Source organism: Primulina tabacum, chromosome 12 (genome assembly GCF_025594145.1).
Source record: "Primulina tabacum isolate GXHZ01 chromosome 12, ASM2559414v2, whole genome shotgun sequence".
NCBI classification, from domain to species: domain Eukaryota; kingdom Viridiplantae; phylum Streptophyta; class Magnoliopsida; order Lamiales; family Gesneriaceae; genus Primulina; species Primulina tabacum.
In genome coordinates, this window is record NC_134561.1 from 23,652,575 (window position 1) to 23,677,392 (window position 24,818).

The 24,818-nt window shown below is 34.3% G+C and overlaps 1 protein-coding gene across 1 annotated transcript; it reads left to right on the plus strand.

Annotated features, from left to right (window-relative positions):
* Positions 1-561: 561 nt before the first annotated feature.
* Positions 562-984, plus strand: LOC142520277 (uncharacterized). The gene has a single exon (XM_075623279.1). The coding sequence runs from the start codon at positions 562-564 to the stop codon at positions 982-984; it is 423 nt and encodes a 140-aa protein (XP_075479394.1).
* The last annotated feature ends 23,834 nt before the right edge of the window (positions 985-24,818 follow it).

Consider the following 24,818-nt stretch of genomic DNA (forward strand, 5'->3'; position numbering starts at 1 on the left):
AGTACTGTAAACAAGTTTGTAACTAAGAGTTTCAGTTTGGCATTGTTAAGTCCAAAACTGAAGTGGGTCTGTACAAACATTTGTATCGATCAAAGTCATTAAGTATATATCCTATCTTTGAGATAGAAGGGGTGACGTAGGAGTGTTTGAAATATCCGAACATCCATAAAATCTTGTGTCTTTGTATTTCAGTTTTTATTCTATCTATCAGTCAGTTTGTTTCCGCACACTATTTGTTAACTGATTGATATTGGCTTACAAGATTCATGAGTGTCAGTTTATCAATAATCTGACTCATCAGTCGAAAAGATTTTGAAAAACGTAAGTGTTTATTCAACCCCTCTTCTAAATACTTTTACACCTTTAACGGTTCCTATAAAGTTGTATCAGAGCGGTTGAATCTTGTTTCTGAATATTTCTAAATACAAATTGATCAATATGTCTTCATTCAACAAAATTCCAATGTTCTCCGAAGAAGATTTTGATGATTTGAAAATCAGAATGCAGGCTCATCTAGCTGCACAAGACGATGACATGTGGTACGTTATCACAGTCGGACCCATGAAGATATTGAAAGCAAACTCAGCTGTAGCCATAACTGAATGGGCACCACATCGTATTGAAAAACCCCGGGATGAATGGACAGCTGAAGACAACAGAAAAGCCAACTTGGACAACGTGGCCAAAGACATCTTATACCAAACGCTGGATAAATTCAATTTCAGCAAGATAAAAATGTTCAAAACTGCCAAGGAAATTTGGGAGAAGCTGATTCAGTTTTGTGAAGGCAATGAAAAAACCAAAGAGAACAAGCTATCTGTTGCTGTTCAAAAGTTTGACAATACCAAGATGAAAAATGGAGAATCTCTGGATGAATATGATGAGAGAATCAGCAGCATAGTAAATGAATTGAATGCACTCGGAAAGGTGTATTCAAATAAGGAGGTGGCACTGAAAGTTGTCATAGGTCTTCCTAAGGAATGAGATGTTAAGACTATGGCAATGCGAGAATCAAAGGACCTGAACAAGGTCGAACTTCATGACTTGTTTGCCGACTTAAAAGCCTACGAGTTTGAGTTTCAAACTAGAGAAGGGGAACCTTCTACATCAGCTGCTACAACTGCCTTAACTGCTGTGAAACTGGAACCAACTGGTTCAGTTGAAAAATTTGCTGAGCAGTTAAGTAATAATGCTATGTCGTTATTCGTCAAAAAATTTGGAAGATTCATCAGAAGAAATCAAGGAAATTTTCAAAGACAATATCAGAAAAATCACTCCAAAGAAGAACCTAATGCTTGCTACAACTGTGGCAAAACTGGTCATTTTATTGCTGACTATTCGAAGACTAAGAAGGACAGCCGAGGCTCAACTGAAAAGGGAAAGAAATCCTATGAGCACCAGAGAACATCGAAAGATGACAATAAATTTTACAGAAAGAAGCATGAGGTGCTTCTAGCTGAGATTGCTAAGCTCAATGCTGAAAGAAGCAAGAATCAATCAATGATTCAGCAGTTGATGCTTGAAAATTCAAAGAAAACTGAGCTTATTAAAGCATGGAACAAATAATCTGTTGCATTAGCTGAAATACAAGAGAAACAAAAATCAGTTACTGATAAAACTGGTTTAGGGTTCAGCAACCAAGATAAAAATTCCATCAGTGATACTCAACCTAAACTGAACATGAACAAAGGGAAATACATTCACTTCGTAAAATCAGTTATTGTAACGTACCGTATTTTGAATTACTTGAAATTTACGGAAAAATAAAAATTTTCTTATATGCCAAATGAGCTTTCAATTTTCGTTCATAAATAAATTATTTATCCAAAAATATTTGCATTAAAAGAGATCACCAATAAAAATTTGCTAATGAAAAATACTTGTTCAAGCATCGTAAACAAAACGTGAAATCAGAGTAGTTGAAACATTGCATAAAAATTTAAACATGTGCGGTCCTCGGGTTTAGCCTCCTGCTCAGTCCAAGCCGGCTCACTGGTCCCCACCTCTTGTTTCCTCAAATTCATCATCACCTGCATCGATCAAGTCTAGTGAGTCTAAAGACTCAACATGTATAAACTGGAAGTAACGAGTAATACGTAATAAAATCACATGCCACTTTAAAATAGAGCGTACATACTTGAACTTGAACGTGCATATAAAAGCTTGAACATACATACATATCATAGACGTGTCATAAACGTAAAACTTTTCTTAAACATGCTTGCATCGTACATACTTGAACATACATGAACTTCATCATTTTGCGTAGAGGCATGTTTCAAAGCAAGTGACCCAAACATAAATACGCCTGATCAGACTAAACAACAGTACTGGGCTGACAGGAAAGATCCACTACCACATACATGAGATCCACGTTCATAATTTAAAGGGTGTATTGGTCCCTGGTCATACTTTACCGATTTCCAATCCTGATCTAAACCCGTTCATAATTTAACGAGGTGAATTGGTCTTTGGTCATACTTTACCGCTTTCCAATCACATACATAATTTGGTCACAAGACATTTAGCATACCTCAAAAACTTAAAAGTATTTTCTTTGCACGTCGAACATACTTACTTGGTGTTGAGGGATTCGTTGGATCTCGCTGAGGCCACTGTTGCACCCAACACTTAACTTGCATAACTTAGACGTAGGTAGCTCGTGCTCACCACCGAAGTAAATAAATAGCTTATGACATTCTAGATCACTCGGGACTTGACCTCGTTTAATAATCGTACAAATTCTATGTTTTATATTCACAACCACAAAACAAATCCTATATTTTATATTCATACCCACAAAGCAAATCCTATACTTTATATTCAAATTTTTTTTAAAAAAAATTTAATTTTTAATTTTTTTTAAAAGGGGCTACACGGACCCCGTGTAGGGGTCCGGGTAGGCACTGGAATTTCGTATTTTTGAAGGAAAAAGGACACGGACTCCGTGTCGGGGTCCGGGTAGGGGTCCGGGTAGCCTCTGGACATGGAAATTCACGAAAATTCGATATCTTATTCATTCACAATTTCAATCCAAGCCTAAGGACCATGAACCAACACCTCGAGACTCATCCTAGGATGATATTACATTGATTCAAACCCGTACAAACACCCTAAACGTCCCCAAGCATCCACAAGCAACTTCAATACAACAATAACCCGTAATTCAACATCGTTTCGCTTCCTACGACTTCTATTACATCCCAAGCCAATCCCGACCCAAACGAACCACCAAATAACACCTAAATACATCCCATGACATATCTAAATGTAGTAGCACAAGCCCAGCGATGACCAACGAAGCCTGCAACAAATAACTTCAAGAACATGTCAAGAACACATTTTCATAAAAGTCGCAGTTTGAACAATCCCACAAAAACGATCATAACTCACTCGTTTCTTATCCAAATATTTCGAATTTACTGTCAAATCGAAGGTATCAAAAATTTATATGTTTCATATGTTGAAAGTTTCTCCAGAAACTCGATCGAAAAATCGCAGTAATTCAAAAGACAGCAAATTACGAGTTTTAGATCTAAAAACATTTCAAAAATCGATCCAACAATTTTCTGCTCAAATTTTGCACATCACACATGGATTTTTACGCATAATAAACAACACAACGCTTAATATGACGAGATCGACGCAGGAAAAATAGAATATACATGCCTTTAAATCTTTAACGTTATCGAAACGATGACACCGAAGCGGGAAGGATGCGAGAGACGATCCGGGACTAACGTGGCACTATTTTCCTTGAAGAAAAGTGACGAAAACTTGCTGGAAATTACAGAGGGAAGGGGGGCGGCTGCTTTTCTTTTAAAACCCTAGGTTTTTCTCTTCAAAAAGATGAAATGAAATGGAAGAAAATATGGGTGTGTGCAAATTGTATATGTAGTGTGTGTAAAAATTTGTAAGTGTATGTGAGTGTGTGTAACGTGTGTGTGCGATTAATTAGGGGTAATTAGATTGCTTAATGATAAATAAAAATGTTAGTTAAAAGTTAATCCCCTCTACACATACAAAATCCCCTAATTAACAAAATAAAATGCATAATGACTAAACTTTAAAAGTTTTAAAATCTTAAAATCGCCTAATAAATTAATTAGGCTTTTAAAATGCTAAAAATTAAATAAATCGTTTAAAATGTCCCAATCTTAACTTAAAATAAAATACCACATTAAAATTGCCAAAAATCGTCGCGGTCTCTTTTCCTCGATCCCGCATCGAATAATCACCTGAAACATGAAACTCAAGAAAACATTTAACGTGCACCACATAAACATAAATAATTAAAATAATGCGATTGAAATAGATCATGCATCGCTATAAATCATTTTAAACTTAAATAAATAATTTAACAATTAAATAAATGCATGGGTTTTACATGTACTGAATTTTGGGCTCTACAGTTATGGTACAAGAACAACCAGAGCCAAGTAAACCAGTTATACAACCTATTGAAAATAAGGACAAGGCTAGAAGATATGGTATTGGTTATAGCTAAAAAATTTCGACTGACCCAAAAAGTCAGTCATAAAAAAGGTTCAGTAATAAATACTTGAACTATTCAAATGGCTGCTACAATTACTATAACAGTGGTTGAATAACAAGTTGAAGAAGGCCAAAACTCATATTGCTTCATCTGCTCAATACACATCAAGCACACACAAGCCGAGAAAAACTATCTGGAACACAGCAACTGAAAAGTCAGTTAGACTAATCCAAGTCTGGGTTCCTAAAGGTCTAATCAGTTTAGGACCCAAATAGTTGTGGGTACCAAAATTATATATTGTGCGTGACTGCATGTGACAGGTGGAAACAAAGAATCAACCTGGTATTTGGACAGTGGTTGCTCGCGCCATATGACAGGGGATGCAAGTTTGATATCCCAACTGATCAAATACACTGGTCCAAACATCAGTTTTGAAGACAACTCCAATTGTAAAAATGTGGGTAATGGTAAGCTAATTCATGGTAACTTTACAATTAAAGATGTTTTACAAGTTAGAATTTGAAGTATAGCTTGATTAGCATCAGTCAGTTATGCGACGATAAATTTTCAGTTCAGTTTGACAGAAACACTTGTTCAATTAGAGACTCAACTGATGAGGTCATCCTAACTGGCAATCGTTGTGGGAATACTTACAAAGTTAGTTGGATTGAACAACCTTATGCACCAGTTTGTCTTAAAGCTTCCAAAAACTGGTTGTGGCATAAGAGATTGAACCACCTAAACTTTAAATCTATTGCCTATCTGAGTAACCATGATCTTATAACTGGTTTGCCCAAAATAGATTTTTCAAAAGATAAAATTTTTTCAGCATTTCAGTTTGGTAAACAAGTAACATCTTCATTTATAAACAAGGAGTGTAAATCATCTTCCCGATGCTTAGAACTGCTATATATGGATCTTTTTGGTCCTATACCAGTTATGAGCTTAGGGGGAATGAAATACACTCTAGTAGTCGTGGATGACTTTTCAAGATTTAATTAGGTTATTTTTCTCGAATCCAAAGACCAAACTGCTGCACAACTGATAAAGCTTTTCAAAAGGCTATTAAATGAAAATTCAGTTGGGATTGATCGAATAAGGTCTGATCGAGGGACTGGATTTATCAATCAAAATCTTTCACAATTTTTAGAAAATACTGAAATCAAGCATGAGCTCTCAGCAGCAAGAACTCTTCAGCAAAATGGTGTAGCTGAGAGAAGAAATCGGACCCTTAAAGAAGCGTTAGAACAATGCTTGCTGATTCTGGTATTTCTCAAAGGTTTTGGGCAGAAGTAGTAAACACTGGATGTTACACTCAGAACAGATCAATGATTAATAAGAATCATGTGAAAACACCGTATGAGATCTGGCATGGACGCAAAAGTGTGGTTTCTTATTTTAAAATATTCGGCTGCAGATGTTTTATTCTTGACAATGGCAAAAATCATTTAAAAGCCTTTGATGTTAAATCTGCATAGGAAATATTTCTGGGATATTCTTCAGTTAGCAAATCTTACAGAGTTTTTAACAAATGCACTTTGAATGTAGAAGAGTCTATTCATGTTATTTTTGATGAATCTGTGCTAACTGATAAGCCAACTGATCCAGTTGAGCTAGTTGATCTCTTTACATATATCATTTTGGAGGATGATAATGAAGAGGGGAATCATATTAATCGAAATATCCTTCAAACACCAGAACCAGAAGTGCTGGATCAATCACTTGAACAAGAAATTGTTACTGATAATCAGTTGGTGGAACAAAATGATAACAATCACTTACCAACTAATAAAGCATCAACTGAAACTGAAGATAATATTCAGTTTCCAACTGAAGCAGTCGCTGAGATGGATGCAGCAAATACAGAGTACAGATGGAAGAAATCACATCCACCAGAATTGGTGATAGGTAATCCATCTGATCCGGTAAGAAATCGAAATCAAATGTTTAATTTATTTGTTCATTCTGCTTTCGTTTCTCAACTGGAACTTAAGAAAACTGATGAAGCTCTTACTGATCCTAAATGGATAAATGCAATGCAAGAAGAGTTAAATCACTTTATCCATAAAAATGTATGGAACTTAGTTCCAAGACCAGTTTCTAAAACCATTATAGGTACAAATTGGATATACAGAAACAAACTGAACGAAGATGGTTCAGTTGTGCTCAACAAAGCGAAACTTGTAGCACAAGGATATAGGCAAGAAGAATGAATAGATTACGATGAAACTTATGCACCGGTTGCAAGACTGAAAGCAATCAGAATGTTCCTTGCCTACGCATCTTTAAAAAATTTTAAAGTTTACCAGATGGATTTGAAGAGTGCATTTCTAAATGGTCAGTTGCAGGAAGAAGTATATGTTGAACAACCACCAGGTTTTGTTAATGACTCTCTTCCTGATCATGTCTATCATTTGAACAAAGCCTTATATGGTCTTAAACAAGCTCCAAGAGCTTGGTATGAAACTCTTTAAAAATTTCTAGCTGATCATGATTTTACTATTGGATCAGTTGACAAGACTCTGTTCAAATTTATTAAGAATGATCACATTTTACTTTTGCAAATATATGTTGATGATATTATTTTTGGGCCAACTAACCCCAAATTATGTGAGAAATTTGCCAAGTTAATGCAGGAAAAATTCGAGATGAGTGTGATGGGTGAACTGAAATTTTTCCTCGGATTGCAAGTAAAAAAATTGGAGGCTGGTATTTTTGTCAGTCAGACCAAATATATGAAGGAATTACTTAAGAAATTTGGCATGGAATCATGCTCAGCCACAAGTTCTACCATTAGTTCATCAATCAAACTTGACAATGATCAAGGGGGAATATCAGCTGAGACGACACTTTATAGAGGTTTAATAGGTTCATTATCGTACCTAACTGCTAGTCGTCTTGATAGTGTATTTGTTGTTTGCATGTGCTAGATTTCAGGCAGATCCTAAGAAATCGCAATTTTCAGCTGCCAAACGAATTTTAAAATATCTTAAAGGCACACAAAGTGTGGGCTTATGGTATGCTAAGGATTCTTCTTTCAATTTAGTTGGATATTCAAATGCAGATTATGCAGGATGTAAGCTAGATAGTAAGAGCACCAGTGGATCATGTCAGCTTCTAGGAGACAGACTGATCTCTTGGTTCATCAAGAAGCAAACATCCATAGCAACTTCCACAACTGAAACAAAATACCTTGCTGCTGGAAGCTGCAGTGCACAACTGATATGGATTCAGCAACAACTGAAGTACTATGGAGTCATTGCAAAAGAATCACCAATAATTTGGGATAATACAAGCACGATTGCAATCACATACAATCCAGTTCTTCACTCCAGGACCAAGCACATTGATGTCAGGAATCACTTCATCAGAGATCATTCTCTGAAAAAAGCTATCAGACTGGAATACATTCCAACTGAACAACAAGCAGCTGACATCTTCACCAAACCATTACCAGAGACTAAGTTTTCTCACTTTCGTAATATTCTTGGTTTAATTGATTTATCTTAATTATATCAAGCTTTATTGATAATATGTCAGTTGTCATTTTTATTCAGTTAGTCAAATTTAAATTAATAACTGTCCAGCTAGTCATTGTCAGTTAGTTAATTATTTGTCAACTGATATCAGTCCATATGCAGATAAGGAAAGAACATTTGATCGAAACAACAAGTTTATTGATAAAATCTAAACCAGTTAGTCAATTCATGATTGTTAATTCTCCTGAAGGCTTCTGAAGAAGAGATGCTTTCAAGCACATTCAATTCCTTCACAAGCTTCAGACGAATAAGAACATCATCAGAGACAAGCTCTGAAATATGGTTGACTTCAGCTCGCCTCTTATACTTTCTTGCAGTTACTCTCTGCTTGGCAGTAGCAACAAATTCACCACGATGAATCGTTTGGAGTTCATGAACTTTGGTCCAAGTGGACATCACCTTTGAAAAGACGAACTTTTCAAGAGCCTTCTTTAGTTTATCCAAACGGCGAGGAGTCAATGCAGGATGAGGGACGTTGGAACTACTTGAACTGTCCATCGGTGTTTAAATAATATTATCAAATGACAATGAACTAATTTATAGACAGCTCTTAAAGAGACATGAGGAAGACGAAGAGACATCAGTTACCAGAATGGACCTAACTGATCCAGACTAAGTTTCTTTACCTTTCTTTTATTTATATGCATTTATTGAGGTGGAATATCTAATATAAACAGTTAACTGAGAAGACAATAGTCAGTTGGTCTTTAACTGAAATGATTCAGCTTATAACTGATCATTCAGTTGTTGATCTAACTGATCTTCTCCAATAAGTTAACTGATAAATCGACAAATATTCCATAATAAGTTATGTGACTGTTAATTACACATTAAATGTATGTCTTTCAATGAATAGTGTTTTAAAACGTGGCCCCACGTAGTCTACTTGAATTCTACACACGCTTTAATCACACGTACACACACTTTTATTTAATTTATCTTGGATTGACACGTGTCCAAAAATTTGAACAGTCACATAAAACGTACTTATCCCCGCCTCATTCAGTTATTCTTTCTTTACGCGCATTTCATTCTCCTGAGCAAATCAATACTTTAAGCTTTTCTTCTCGCAGAAAATCAACTCTTCAGCAATGGCAAATCAAGTTCCTGCACACTTGTTGAACGCAATGGCTGTTGATTTTGACTCAGTCCTTACTATTCAGGAGGAGGCTATTAAGAGTGTATTTATCAAAATAGAAGCTGCCAGATTGAAGACATTCTTGGGAATTTCTTCCCAAGAAATCTATCCTAAAGAGATTCTAGATCTCTATGCCAACGGCTTTATCTCTAATGAAGACAATATCACCACCACCATCAACAACCATCTGCTGACAATAGACGAAGACTCCTTCAGAAACCTCTTCCAGCTGCCAGCTGATGGGTTAGCAAATATTTCTGAGGTCAAATCTTCTGACGTTGAGGAGATGCAAACTCTCCTGTCCGCTGATGGTCGGAAAATCAAAGTTTCCCATCCAAAGAAGGAACGAAGCCAGAAATCCAACTGCTGGCAGATATTGTGGCCAAAGGGCTTGTAGCCAAAGCCAGTTCTTTTTCTGCTCTTACGTTGGAAAAATTCCAAGTCATGACTGCTATCATGGCTAGAAAAAGATTGAACTGGAAAGAGATCATCTTCACCCTTCTGAAGAATATGTTTCAGTCTTCAAAACATTCAAAAAGATTCGTGGTGCAGCTCAGTTATCTGCTGAAAAACAAAGGCTTAGTGGGTGATTCATCTGGGCGATCATCCAAATTCAAGATCTTCAACGCGAAGAGTGTTTAGCTACCAAAGCTCAAGCTAGATATATCTCCTGAGAAATTTGTCAAAGTGAAAAAGGAGATTGGGACACAGGGGGCTCCCAAATCAGTTAAGAAAGCCAGAATGGAAACTCAAAAAAGGCAATCAAACGTAAACAGATTGTCAGTGAGAGTGACTCTGAAAGGATCCCATCTCCCAAGATCTCCAAGAAGCCTAGAACTCAGAAGAAAAAACCTTCAATCGTTGTGGGCATCATTCCAACAGAAAGGCTGATCCAATCAGGAGCTGAACAGCCAATCAAGGCTACTCCACTGAGAGCGATACCAGTTGGATCTTCAACTGATGATCAGTCATCTTCTCCTGCTGCCCCTCTCAAGAAGACTATCACCGAATCTGGTGATAAGAAGAAATCTGTTGGAGTTAAAGCTCCACTCATCACTATCTCTGGCCCAACTACTTTTCCATCTGCCATACCTAAAGGGATAGTGATCAGAGAACTAGTTGATGCAACTAGGTCAGGACTGAGCATTCCTAATTTTCTAACTGACTCAAAGGGCAAAGAAAAGATGATAGAAGAGCCCAGACCAACAAACACCATTCAGACCCACATTGAACTCATTTGGAAAGATGTCAATGAATTTTCTGAGGCTAAGCTCAAAACTTATGATGAATGGGTAAAATTTAGAACTGTCGTGTTTTCCAGGCAACTGCAAAAGAAATCAGTTCTGAAGAAGTTTATTGCCTTGGAAACCATTGTTCTAAGATTGGTCAAAGAAGCTTCAGTGGCTCAGGCATTGCAGAGGAATAAATATTTCTTTGATCAAGTACGGGTGAAGAAGCTAAAATAGATGATTGTTCAGCTGCGCCAAAACTATGATCCCACCAGCCCAACTGTCCTTAATGACAAAATAGTTTATGACCAGATGGACATGGATCTTTTATCTCTGCAAATGGTGATTAAAAATTGGGACTAGATCAAGAACTGATCATTACCAGAATATTCCCAAGGTCTTTCATCAGACGAGAAAGCTGAACAATCAGTTCAACCAGAAAAAATCCGAGGAACCAGTTGCTGAATCTGCTGAGCAAGTAACTGATCCTTCTTCTAAGGATGCACAACTGTCAACTACTATTCCTCATTCCTCAACTACATGATCTGAACTATACAATGATGTTGAATTGTCATTGGCAAACATTGATGAAGTCATCAAATCAGTTGCCTCAGATATTCAACAGACCACTACAAAAGCAATTGATGAACTATTTGCAACTGACGAGCCAGTTTCTCAAGCTACTTTTTCACCAACTGAAGAGCCAGTTCAGTTGACTGCCACAACTGAACAGGCAGTTTTTACAATAACTGAAGAAGCAGTTCAGTCATCCGCCATGACTGAACAAACATTATCTGAAGAGTTGCCAGCTTAACAGCCTACCCTAATTTCAGCTGTTCAAAGAACTGAAGAATCAGCTGAGCAACCAGTTCAAGAAACAACTACTATCTCAGCTGATCAACCACCTGAGGAACCTTCAGACTCTGCTCCTGTTCCGACTTCTTCTTCTCCTTAGCCTCAAAAAGAATCTATACCAGAGGATATCTCAAAAATGGTCAATTTTGTAACTGAAACAACTAACAGGGTCCTGGTGATCTTCAATCAAGAAAACAGGGAGCAGGAACCGGAAACTTCTGGAGCCATGTCTCCTGGCATATCGATAGAAAATGAATCCTTGTTTGAAGAAATTCAGGCTATTCAGACCAATTTCGTAGGTGTAATGAGTGTCATTTCTGATTTCAAATCAGCACAATTTTCGCACAATATGATGTTAGACTCTTTAGAGGATAATATCGTGTGAAAACTGCAGCAAATCCAGAAGGGCGTAACTTCATTATTCTTTCAAATGGAAAAACTTCGAAAAGACAGAGTGTCAGCTGAAGCTCATTTCTAGACTCAAGCTTTGGTCACAAGACGTCTTGATTTTCTGGAAAACACTGTCTTCAAAAGAATGGATTTACTGCAAAATATTCTGATGAATGCGGGTATCAAACCTATCTTCAGATGTGCGGATCTTATCGAAAAAGGTTAATGAGTTTGACAAAAAGGGGAAAGAACAAGAAGAAGGAAAAGATCAACCAGAGAAATCTTCAATGTTGATCAAGAAGAATTAAATGATTTTTGGCAGATTTTGTTATTCAGTTAGAAGATTCTTTATTCTTTTATTCTTTGTACGAATCTGTAAATTGAAAGAGTTACTTTATCTACAATGAGTTCAGTTGATCAGTTTCAGTTCTTACTTTCTAAGTTTTTTCAAACACCTAAAAGGAAGAAATTGTTGGAAACTGAATTTAAGATGTTTGAAAAACTGAGCATCTAAATTGATCTAAAAGAATGATAACTGATCTAAAATATGAAAACTATCGGTTGCCATTAACTGAAGGATAATACGCAGATCTTCGAAGGCAACTGAACCAGCAACTGAACTACGTAGCCAACTGACTGATCAGTTGGGAATTGATCAGTTATTACAAACAGTTGTGAGCTTATAAACTACATTCAATCAGGTGATCCCTCAACTGAACACATCATCAGTTAAGACATTCAACCGACAAAAGCTAACTGCAACAAATAGTGGGGTCGCCGTATTTTAGAAAAGTTGCAGTGTAAGAATGTCAGAAGAATGTTGACGTGGCATGCAACGGATAGAAATGTTCAATTTATATTTAATATTACCGTTGGAGGGAAGCCTATAAATAGCAGAGAAGAGCAACTGAATAACAACTCTTGAACTTTTGAATCCATGAACTCTGAACATTTATCGATTCAGTTACTCTGCTGAAATTCTTGAAAACATCGAAGCTCACACTTATTGTATACATTCATAGCTTTCAGGCTACATTTCGAGCTTTCAACACAAACTGTATCACTCGATCTTGAAGAGATCAGTTGTGATAGATTACTTTAAGTTCTATTGAGTACTGTAAACAAGTTTGTAACTAAGAGTTTCAGTTTGGCATTGTTAAGTCCAAAACTGAAGTGGGTCTGTACAAACATTTGTATCGATCAAAGTCTTTAAGTGTATATCCTATCCTTGAGATAGAAGGGGTGACGTAGGAGTGTTTGAAATATCCGAACATCCATAAAATCTTGTGTCTTCGTATTTCAGTTTATATTCTATCTATCAGTCAGTTTGTTTCCGCGCTCTATTTGTTAACCGATTGATATTGACTTACAAAATTCCTGAGTATCGGTTTATTATTAAAATAACTCATCGGTCGAAAAGGTTTTGAAAATCATAAGTGTTTATTCAACATCCTCTTCTAAACATTTTTCCACCTTTAACCGATCTTATCATATTCTCTCCTAAATTCATTCTTCTTAGCCTTTTTTTACCTACAAATACACCAACATTCATGAGAAACGACCCATACACATAAATTAACAGCAAAATAAATGAAATGTGGACTCAAGATAACGAACTCATGCAAAATAGATTAACTACAACACAATAAAATACGCAAAAATGACACATATAAACCTCCTCATATTAACATTTTGCTCGTCCTCGAAAAAAATAGGTTACAATACATAACGAAAAAACAAAAACTAGTTTATTGGTGATCTCATGGCTCACATTCATACCTCAGCGAATCCGCTGACATAATTCTCATAAACCAAAGTACAACACAAGTCGTCGCACACCGCTTGAATTTTATGCACTAAATTTTTTGTTGCACGTGTTTGTGTGCTATGTTGTTTCTTAGTAGCATGCACTTCAAATAGATTCATTATCAAAAATTTCTAGCACTCATTCTACATGTTGGTGCAAGTGTCCCTTTCATACACAATTTCTCCACTATTTATTAACCAGCTAACATAAATCATTAGGAATCCATAGGTGCTAATAATGCTTCAAATGAATGCTAACAAGGAAAATATAAAATTATCAAATGAGTAGGAGTACATAGCTCATTTTCATATATGCACGGTCAGAATTTGCATTTGACTTTCTTTTTCTCCAAATATTCCCCTTTTTTTAGCCTAAAAATAGGATTGGATCCCCGTCACCTTTCAACTTTTTTCTTCGAAAGCTCTTTTTCGCTAGAAGCTTCTTCTTTCACCAGAGCAAATTTTCACATATGAACTCCCTAGGACATGAATATTTGGAATTTAACTATTATGCATACAATTCACTAGTTACAATATTTTCTCCTTTGATAGATTCAACTTCATGCAATAATTTTGTGTTTCAACAATAAAAGTGTCCTAAACAAGTTAAGTGACCGAAATCAATGGGCAAATATTGTTGGATCTCGGTTTTCTACACGCCCAAACGCAGCGGAAATTTTAAAAATTTTAGATCTTGACATTCAAGATGTGTTTTGAGCGCTCGTATGATTTTAACATAAACATTCATAGGGCGTTAAAGAATTATACCTTTGGTGAATTAATCACTGGACACCAACCGATCCGGTATAACAGATCTGGCTCTTGATGAATCCCTACGAACTTTCTTCAGAATCTCCTAATCCGGTCCATGACTGGAATAATTGTCCCTCTTCTAAATTGCACTAGAAATTTAGAAGAACTTTTGCGTAGAAATAGAACACGAACAAAAATCGACTCAACACAATAAGCCGAATTTATTCTTGGTTTTTTTGAGAAGAGATTTTCGAGAGACCCTTTTGGAATAGCCGAAACCCTTTTGAATCTTAGAAAGAATGTCTCGAAAATCTATATCAATTGGAATGAATAAAGAAATCTTTTTATTTCTTTTAATCATGATTTACTTAATTAATCTCATTAATTAAGTAAACTAAATTTTGGAGGAATTAGTGATGCAACACTCGTGAATCACTATTGGCATAATGGAGGCTAGGTCAATTTTGTTTCCTTAAAAACAATATCCTTGACCTTAATTTTAATTAATCAAAGTCCATTAATAACTTTAATTATTTAATATGTTGGACTTGTACTCATACAAGCCCATTAAACATACTCTCCCATCATATTTAATTTAATATTTAATAAACTCAACTTTTGAGCTTAATAAATTAAATATATTATAAATTCAATATTTGAATTTAATATTACAAATTCAACTCCTTGAATTTACCACCTCCATAATTTAATATTTAATAAACTCAACTTTTGAGTTTAATAAATTAAATCCTCAAATTTTATAAATTCAACTCCTTGAATTTATTCTCTTCAAATTTCATAAATTCAAGTTCTTGAATTTACTATCTTATAAATTCAACACCTTGAATTTATTTTCTCAAAATTTAATTATCATAAATTCAACTCCTTGAGTTTACTATATCATAATATAAATTCAACTCCTTGAATTTATTATCTCAACGGGGACAAAATAATCCAGTACTTGTGTGACCCTCAATGGTTCAGGGATACAGCTAGCCGTGGGTTCACAACTCTTTGTGATTCAGAATAATATTTATTCTTATTTGGGCTTACCCTAGTTAGCCACATTCTTTTCATCAACACCTTGATCAAGAATTTCAGAACTCATTTCTGATTGTACCCATCGGATCATGGTAAGAGCGTCTAGTAGCATCGCCCCATGATCCCCTAGGTATCACTGATAGTGCCTGCAAGAACCAATCGATTATGATTAGCGCACAGTACGGTCCCTTCATCTCATATATCCCGATCGAATTTGCAACCATTGGTTCATCGAGGGTTGCATAATAATTCGATAACTATGTGATAACTACTTGGAAAGTCCGAGGGAGGGTTGTTCGGTATAATCATCATATGACTACCCATCTGCATGTTTGGACATCTCCATGCACTTACCAAGAAACGCAGTACACAACATCACAGATGCTAGTCTCGAGCTCAAGCGACCTTTATCCCTGTTTTAGGTGGCTGAATCAACTAGGAACGAATTTAGAATATGCAGTGTTTACAAATGAGTTTCAACATCGAATTACGATTCATTTGTATTAAAGCATAATCAAGGACTTTATCTATGCTGTTTGCATGGGTATACAGATAAAGTATAACAAGACCATAAAATGTTAAATTATATTAAAATAAAGATTGTTTATTTCACTTGAGTCAATAAATTCCCTAGCCAACCGTTGGCTTGCAGGGCATCTACTCTAACAAATATGGCATCAATTCATATTCTTTATTGGCTCAAGATTATCATTCCATCACTCTGAACTAGTTTTCTTATAACTCGACATAACACAGTGCATAACATTTTTTTTTCAAATGACAACAAACAAATAGAGGAAAAAAACGACCCCTACCCATACTAATGTAGTGCATTATTTTCAATGCACCAGAAAACACACAAGGCACAAAACCAAATAAACAAAAACAATTGAATGCAAGCATAAGGAATGTAGAAAAACAAGCAAATAACTCCCCTGGTTGATTGTAAGGCAGTCAGCTTGAGGACTGTAGATGGACATCAATGTTCTTCTAATTCAACAAATTTCTTAGGCTATCAATCTTCCACTTCCTCCATTGTGCACATCTTGTACGAAAACTTAAGGGATTAAGGAAGATCAACTCACCAAGAAACAAGAACTCAATGTACAAACTAAAATTTAAATAAATAAAACTATAAAAGTAATTTAAATAAATAAAACTAGAATAAAATGATTGGATTGCCTCCCAAGTAGTGCGTGATTTTTTGTCGCCGACTTAATCCTCAGAAACACTCATCAAAGTGCAATCGACGCCCAAAGTAAGTGTCATATGTCACCACAAATGTTTCTTAGTTCCATGCGTCATCAAGTATGGCTTGATGTACAAACTTTAAGCTCGCCACCCCAAAAACACTCCACAAATAATGATAAACATGGGAAGAGAATAGCATCTCAGAGAACAAAATATTTCGAAATCAATGTTAGAGGAAGTGAAAGATCATGTGGATGTGTGTATGATATAACTATCGATGAGCTCAAATCGATACTCTCGAGAACTTCATCACCCCCAGCTTCATTGGTGACTCATTTTCATATGATATTTCTCCCAAGACTTCTTCTAACTGAGGCCGGTTTTCTATAGCTTTCTCAATCAATGTCACATATTCGTTCACCATAACCTCGAGTCAGTCCATGATCAATTCCAAATTATCTTCATCCCCGTCTTGAATATCGAATGGTTGACTCATATAATTTGGGTAACAAATTTTTGGAGGGTATTGGTAGTCCAACTTATGCAGTCAAGGTTCCCAATACTGATGGTAGACAAAGTCAGTCATATCATTGAACAAGTGTATAATATCATCATCATCTAGGCGAAATATGGGACTACTAGTTACCAGAGCTCCATTGATCACCCATCTTCGTATCAATGCATCCAGACCATTGAAAAAAATTCGTTTAACAAAACATTTAGAAAAATCATGATACCATAGTGTGTTTGCTAAAATTTTGAATCTGTCGCATGCTGAGTAGAATGACTCTTTTCGTGTTGTTTGGACAAACTTGTGAATACTTGTTGATGGAACATCTCGAAGTATTATGCAAGAAAAATTCCTACAAAAAAAATTAGAAACTGGTAAATCATGCATGAATGAAGTACAATAAATAAATAAATAAAATTAACTAAATAAGTAACTAAAGGAAAATTTTGCCAAGTCCAATACCCGACAATGACGCCAAAAATTTGATTGAACTTTCTTTCACTGTAAAATTCACAAAAAAATTAATATTTTATGTCAGGAAATATCGCAAGTGCACGAGTCGGATTATAATATAGTGTACAAAGTACAAGTATTGTTCTCACAGAGATTGATTAGACAAATTTACTTCAAGAAAAATTATTTAGTTAACTAAAACAAAAAACTGACTCATTAATAAACTAAATTGAAAGTCAAATAAAAGAAATTAACAAACACAAAGTAAATTAAAATATTGAATGAACAATTGTTAGAATATCGGTTCACCTACTCCTTGATCTTCTCTATTCATTGAAAAATAGTCATTGGCTCATGATGGTGGATGGAGATGAGTGATAATGACGACGAACATGTCTGAGTGTGTCAATGGTGTGTTGACAGGAGCTCGACGTCTCTCTATAACTGCAATAGTGGAGTTGACCTTACAACGATGCATGCACTATTTCATTCACCGCCAAACAAGGAGTCAAAAATGATTGAAAAAAAAATCAACCATGGACTGATTATGTTTACTCAAAATTTGATATGTGGTCAAAAAAGTCAATCAAATATCGAGTAGTAAAATTTGACCAAAGGGATCAAACAACATCCGCTGCGACAGAGGCAAGACTAGGTCATCAACATCACATACAAGTTGTTAATATTTCTACACGTGATTGCACATGTGGAAAATTGACAATATTTGGAATTCCTTGTTCAAATATTATATGCAACATAATATTTTGGATTAGATCCTGCACAGCTCGTACAACCATGTTTTACACTGAGCGAATATGTGAACACATATGATGGAAGATTCTACTATGTTCATGATGAACAATATTGGGATCAACCTAAATTCCAATTACAACACAATACCGTTCGTGAAGAAAGGAGGCATGCTGGTAGAGATCGCATGACACGCATAAGAAATGAGATGGACCAAGCATCATCGAGAGAGAGAAAACATGAGAGGTAAAAGATCTACAATGACATATTGTACAATTTTTTTACTTGATAAAATTTAAAGTGATTAATTTAATTTAATTTTTAAAAATATATTATATAGTTCTTAATAATTGTTATCCATTACATGTAGGTGAACTTGAAAAGATCGATTTATTATGGACAATGTTCACAATGCTGGTGCAATTTAGTATAAGTATGATATAAATTTTATTTTCTTTTGAGATTAAATGTTGTATTGTTTTAAATTTGTTTGAATATCAAGGATTTTGGCTTATTTTATTGATTAAGTGTTGCACTATTTTAAATTTTTTTATGATATGAAGTGTTTTGACTTAACTTATTGATTATGGTTAAGTTTTTCATTATTATAAAAACTATCCCTACACAGTATTATATAATTTTTTTTAAAATAAAAACTATAGATTTTTATATAAAGTAATAATAATTGAAATTAGTAAAAAAATAAAGATTTTTTTTGAATATATGACTAATGAATCACATATATTATTTGAATATAAAGTTATTTTAGCATGTTAAAAATCGTAGACATTTAACTTCTATTATGACCAAGATAAGAAAAAGTGATAATGATAATGAAAAAAAGTAATATCTAATCAAATCTTGCCTCAAATACAGCAAATTGAAATAAAAGCATTAAAATAAGATACATGACATGCAGTAAGTTATTGTGTTGTTCGAAATAGTTTGTCAATGACGATAGTAATGATGTCCACAGTGCCATATAGAGGTCTTCTAATAACTCTTGTCTAAGACCTAACATCTCTTCATAATCTATTTGTGTACGTGTTTGTGCTACAGATATACCGGTATCAGTCATGTTCCAACCAACCAATATACTCCATTGTGATGTCGAGTGTACCAGGTATGACATATTCTCCACCAATCACAAAATTATATCTATCGTTCCACATATCTACAAAATATTTTTGATATGCCGCTCGATCGCAATTGTTCCGCCCTTGTCCTATCAATTTATGGAAATTATCAAAGTTAGTAGTAGGTGGAGTGATACCCTGACGCATTCCAAATTGTCAAAGACACCTTTTTGGTTTATGCATCTCAACTATATCAAAATTGATTAACACACATGCCGATCGACATAGATGAATTCTGTTTCGCTCTAATAGACTAGCTACCTCAAGTGAATCCATATCATAAAAATTCCATATAAACTGTAGGAAAATAAAATAAGAAAGATCATCAGGTTGCTCATATAACATTTTGATTATATTTTTGAAGCAATTAATAATTTAAAGAACTAATGAATTTGGGTACTTGCATTTCTACCATCCTCTTAAGCATATCTATCATGATACGGACTGAGTGATGGGTCATGTTTGTCCACGAGAATCCACATCTCCACCTACGATTTGAATGAGTACATAATATAGGTCATTTAAAACATAACAAAATAATATCAGAAATTAAAATTTTCTAATTAGTATTGTGCGCCATATGGTGAGAATGGTAGACCCTGAAGCACATCTCCAGTATGCTTTGCTGACGTAGATACTTATTGTTGTCAATCTAGGCAAAATAAGAGTAATTCTAAACCAGACCCAAATCTACAATAACATAAAACATAAATTGTCACATCAAAACATATTAAGTAGAATAAATATCATGAGTCTAGAAGTGCAAACATACCTACAATATCTGAACAGACCCGCACAAGTCCACCTTTACACTCATTGATGTGTTACACAACTCTCTATAAAGATATGCCAACACACCAGAACCGCAGCTGTACGTATTCACCATTTCTATGTCCTCGAGAAACTGCAAATACACAAGTTTCATAGCAACACCTTCTGAGTCCGGAAACATACAACCACGAATGATCATTAATGCCACACAACGAGAATATTGTGCAATGTCCTCTTCTTTGCTATGATAATTAATCATATTATTTAGGCAATCGTATCGCAAAGCGGCCGGATAAAGGTGTGCATCTTTAACCAGAGAAGACGTAAGCGTAAAACCCAACCAAGTTGCACATTGCTGTTGTAATGAATGTTTTTAGTACGCGGTATCATTAACAGTTATAGGAATGCCATCGATATTCAACCTCCAAATAAGTGCAACGTCCAGTAGGGTGATTGTGGCCTCGCCCATTGTAAGGTAAAATGTGTGTGTTCGCTACGTCATCTCTCAATTATGGCCGTAAGCAAGTGATTGTCATAATTTTTAATAGGGTCACACAAAATGACACCGTAGAACCCCATGCGTGCTAGACATAGCGGACACGAAGGTGAACCTTTGCATTATGCAATCTTCATAGACATTTGTCCGCCTGGAGGTATGAGGGCATCCATATTTTCAGCATTGATATTATTTGAAATGTGTCTACACATCAAATACAATACATTATTCGCATTTTCATCCATCCTGCAATCAATAAAATCAATACATAAAAAATATTTAAACTTTTAGAACAAAAATTTAATAACATATTTTGTATTAAATAAATTATTTTGTTATTCGGTTGTACTTAGTAATTATAGATGATGATGAAGAATTGATGATTGTGTTAAATGTGAGTAGTTTGTTGTAATAATAATTAATAATTATTAATACGTAAATAAGTTAATGAATTTATAGGATTAAGTGGTATTTACTAGTTTTTTTTTTATGAACAATCGTTAAGGAGAGACATTCAGTAATTAGTTTATAATATTATTGTAGTCTTTATTTAATATTATTGTAGTATATCATACTATATGATACTAATTTTAATTAAAAAATATTAGTTTATAATATTATTGTAGTTGGATGATACCATATGATAATATATTAACTAATAAATAATTAAAAAATGCTAAAAAGACATTTAGTATTGTTATTATTATTACCTTATGCAAAAATTAATTGGGCCAATAATCTTTTTTAAATTTTTATTTAGAATTCAAGTCAAGTTGTAGAATATATTTTAAAAATATTCTATAGATAATATATTGTTTTCGCGTTATGTGAAACTAATCATTCTTATACTTTAAAACATATTAATAGTAACTAATATTAATTTAAAAATACTAGTTTATAATATTATTGTAGTATATGATAAATATCACACTAATAGTAGCTAAAGAATAATAAGTATAATAGTAAAAAGACGGTAGGACCGAGTGCTTGCCGCTTTACTAAAATTTATAGTTGGTAGTAATGTTGCAACTCAAAACTTTTTAAACCGCACAGCAGCTCAAGCACCACAGTTCAATCGCTCTACCAAGTAGGGACAATTATTGCACATAACAATCTCCTTCCCAATAATTGCACTCATTGCAATCAATGGGAATCGAACCCGTGACCTTAGCTCTGATACCAATTGTAGAATCGAGCGCTTGTCGCTTTATCAAAAGATATAGATGATGGTAATGGTGCAACTCAAATATTTTTAAACCGTACAGAAGCTCAAATACCACGATTCGATCGCTCTACCAAACATGAGCAATTATTACACCCAAGAAATACATTTAATATTGTTATTAAAATTATCCTATCCACAAATTAAATGGGTGCATCAATTTTTTAAATTTATTTTTAATTTAAAATCTTGATGTAGAATATATTAAAATAAAATCTATAAGAAATATATGTTTCATATTGTATGCAACTAATCATTCTTTTACTTTAAAAGATATATATCATGATTTTTGAATATTATAAATTTTAAAATAAAAGTCATTTTTAAAAAACTTTTAATTATTACAGCTCATCTAAATAGGAAACTTTTAAAAATAGCATTTTGCTCAATATTTCACTATACAACCTTGTATAATTTAATAATCTTAAACTACATTTTTTTAATACTACAACTTAGTGGATTAGTTTTTACCAAAAAAAGATTGGAACTAAATTACTTCCTAAATTTCTAAATAATACTTAAATAAATATATTATATGAAGTAGTTTTTAGTTTATCGCCAATGATCATAAAAAATATCAATTTATTATAATTATTAAATTCATAATTTTTTTCGATACAATTTTTTTACATTTGTTTTTTAATTCGAATACAATATTTTAATTAAATGATATTAAAAAATCATAATTTTTCCTTTCACGATTTTCAAATTATTAATATACCAAAATATTAGTTTTAATCATAAAAAAAATGCTACTATACACTAAATAATAAGTTTGATGATAAATTACCTTTTAAAACCCGAGCGTATCAAATTGATGACAAAATCAACGAACAATATTACAACCTAACAGTAGAGCCCAAAATCAGTACATGTAAACTCATGCATTTATTAAATTTTTAAATTACTTATTTAATTTTTAAAATGATTTTTTTATGATACATGATTTATGATTTGCATTATTTTAAATTATTACATGTTTATTTGATGTACGTTAAAATGTTTTCTTGAGTTTTATGTTTCAGGCGAATATTCGATACGAGATCAAGAAAAGAGACCGGAGACGATTTAGGCGATGTCTGTTATTGTGGTATTTTAATTCAAGTCAAGAAAATTAGTATTTTAAATGATTTGTGAAATTATAAGCATTTTAAAACCTAATTCAATTTAATAAATGAATTTAAGATTTTAAGTTTTTCCAAAAAAAAATTAACTTGGATAGTTGGAGATTTTAAATCTTGAAATCTATTTTATTAAATTTTTGAGTGAGGTTAAATAATTAGATTAGTATTATGTTATCACTAATTATTTGACTAAGTATATTTTTCTCCTAATTATCTCCCTAATCAACACACACACCTACACGTTTTTCACACACACTCGGCACACACACTCACACATACACTTTGTTTATTTATTTCTTTTTGAGAGGAAACTAGGGTTCTTAATGTTCAGCAGCAGCCACCCCTTCCCCTTGCAAATTTTTGAGGATTTACGTTCATTTTCTAACAAGAAATCGTGTAGCAAGCGTCTCCCAGTCATCTCCCGTAATCCATCGCGTCGGTATTCATTATCTTCGTGCGTTTTAACACAAAGGCATGTATATTCTTTTATTTCTGCATCGATCTTGTCGTAGTAAATATTTTGATGCTTTTTGTGTGTAAAAATTCAGTTATGATATGCAAAGTTTGAGCAAAAATGGTTGAAACTTTATTGAACAAGTTTTTCGATCTCAAAAATCGAATCTTCTGTCATTTCGAATATTACGAATTTTCGTTCGGTTTTTTGGAAAAACTTTCAACATGTAAAATGCAGTACTTTTTGATACCTTCGATTTGACAGTAAATTAGTAATTTTCGGACAAGAAATGAGTGAGTTATGATCATTATCGTGTGACTTCTCAAACTGTGATGTTATATATTATGTTCTTCTTGTTTCTTGATTTTTATTGGTTGCAAGCTTTGTTGGGAATCGTCGGGTGATCATTGTTGTGTTTAGATATGTTATTAGTTGTGTTCAGACGCTAATCGATGTTTCGTTTCGAGTCGGTATGGGTTTGGTTACATTAGAAGTCATAGAGGAGCGAATGGGTAGAAGATGACATTTTTGGGGTTTGGTTCGCGCAGGGTTAGCGCCACAGCACTGCAGCTATGTGCAGGGTTGCGCTGTGGCGCTGGTTGGTAGCGCTGCACCTCAGCGCCTAGGCACTGGTTCAGTGGTCTTCGAGCTTCAAGTTTAGGTGATATTGCTTCATTTGGGTATTAATATGTCTGTATGTCCAAGTATAGTGAGGGTTATATTAGACGTTACGAAATTTGAATAGGAAAAATTGAACTATGGTTTAAGCGAGGTCTGTGTCTTCCATTGCTTGGGAAATGTTCATACTCCATATCAAGATTGTTTCAGGGTTCGATGTCATTGTTTAGTATGTTGATTAAATATGGTCGACTCTCGAGTGGTCTAGAAAGTCATAAGTTATTTAACTAATTCGGTGGTGAGTTTGATTGGTACGGTTAAGTTGTGGAATTTAAGTTGCTTGAATAATGTATTAGTATGTATGTGCAGCAGTAGCCCAAGCGAGATCCAATGAAGCCCTCAACGCTATGTAAGTACCTTCGATGTGCAAAAATAAAATGTTTTACGTTTTTGAGGTATGCGATTTGTCTTGAGACCAATTATGTACGGGTTTGGAAGCTAGAGAGCGTGTTTGGGGACCTCTCCACTCCGGTAAAACATGACCAAGTTATGATCAGGATTGGGAAGCAGTAAAGCATGACCAAGGACCAATCGATCCGATAAAGCATGATCGTGGATCTTATGTATGCGGCAGTGGACATCCCTGCCAGCCCAGTACTGTGGTTTAGTCTGATCAGACGCATTATGTTATTGGTCACTTGCTTTGAAACATATCTCTACGCAAAATGATGATGATTATGTATGTTTAAGTATGTATGTTGCAAGCACGTTTATGAAAAAGTTTATGAAATGATGGCACGTCTCTGATTATGTAAGTATGTTCAGGTTTTTAGTATGTATGGACTA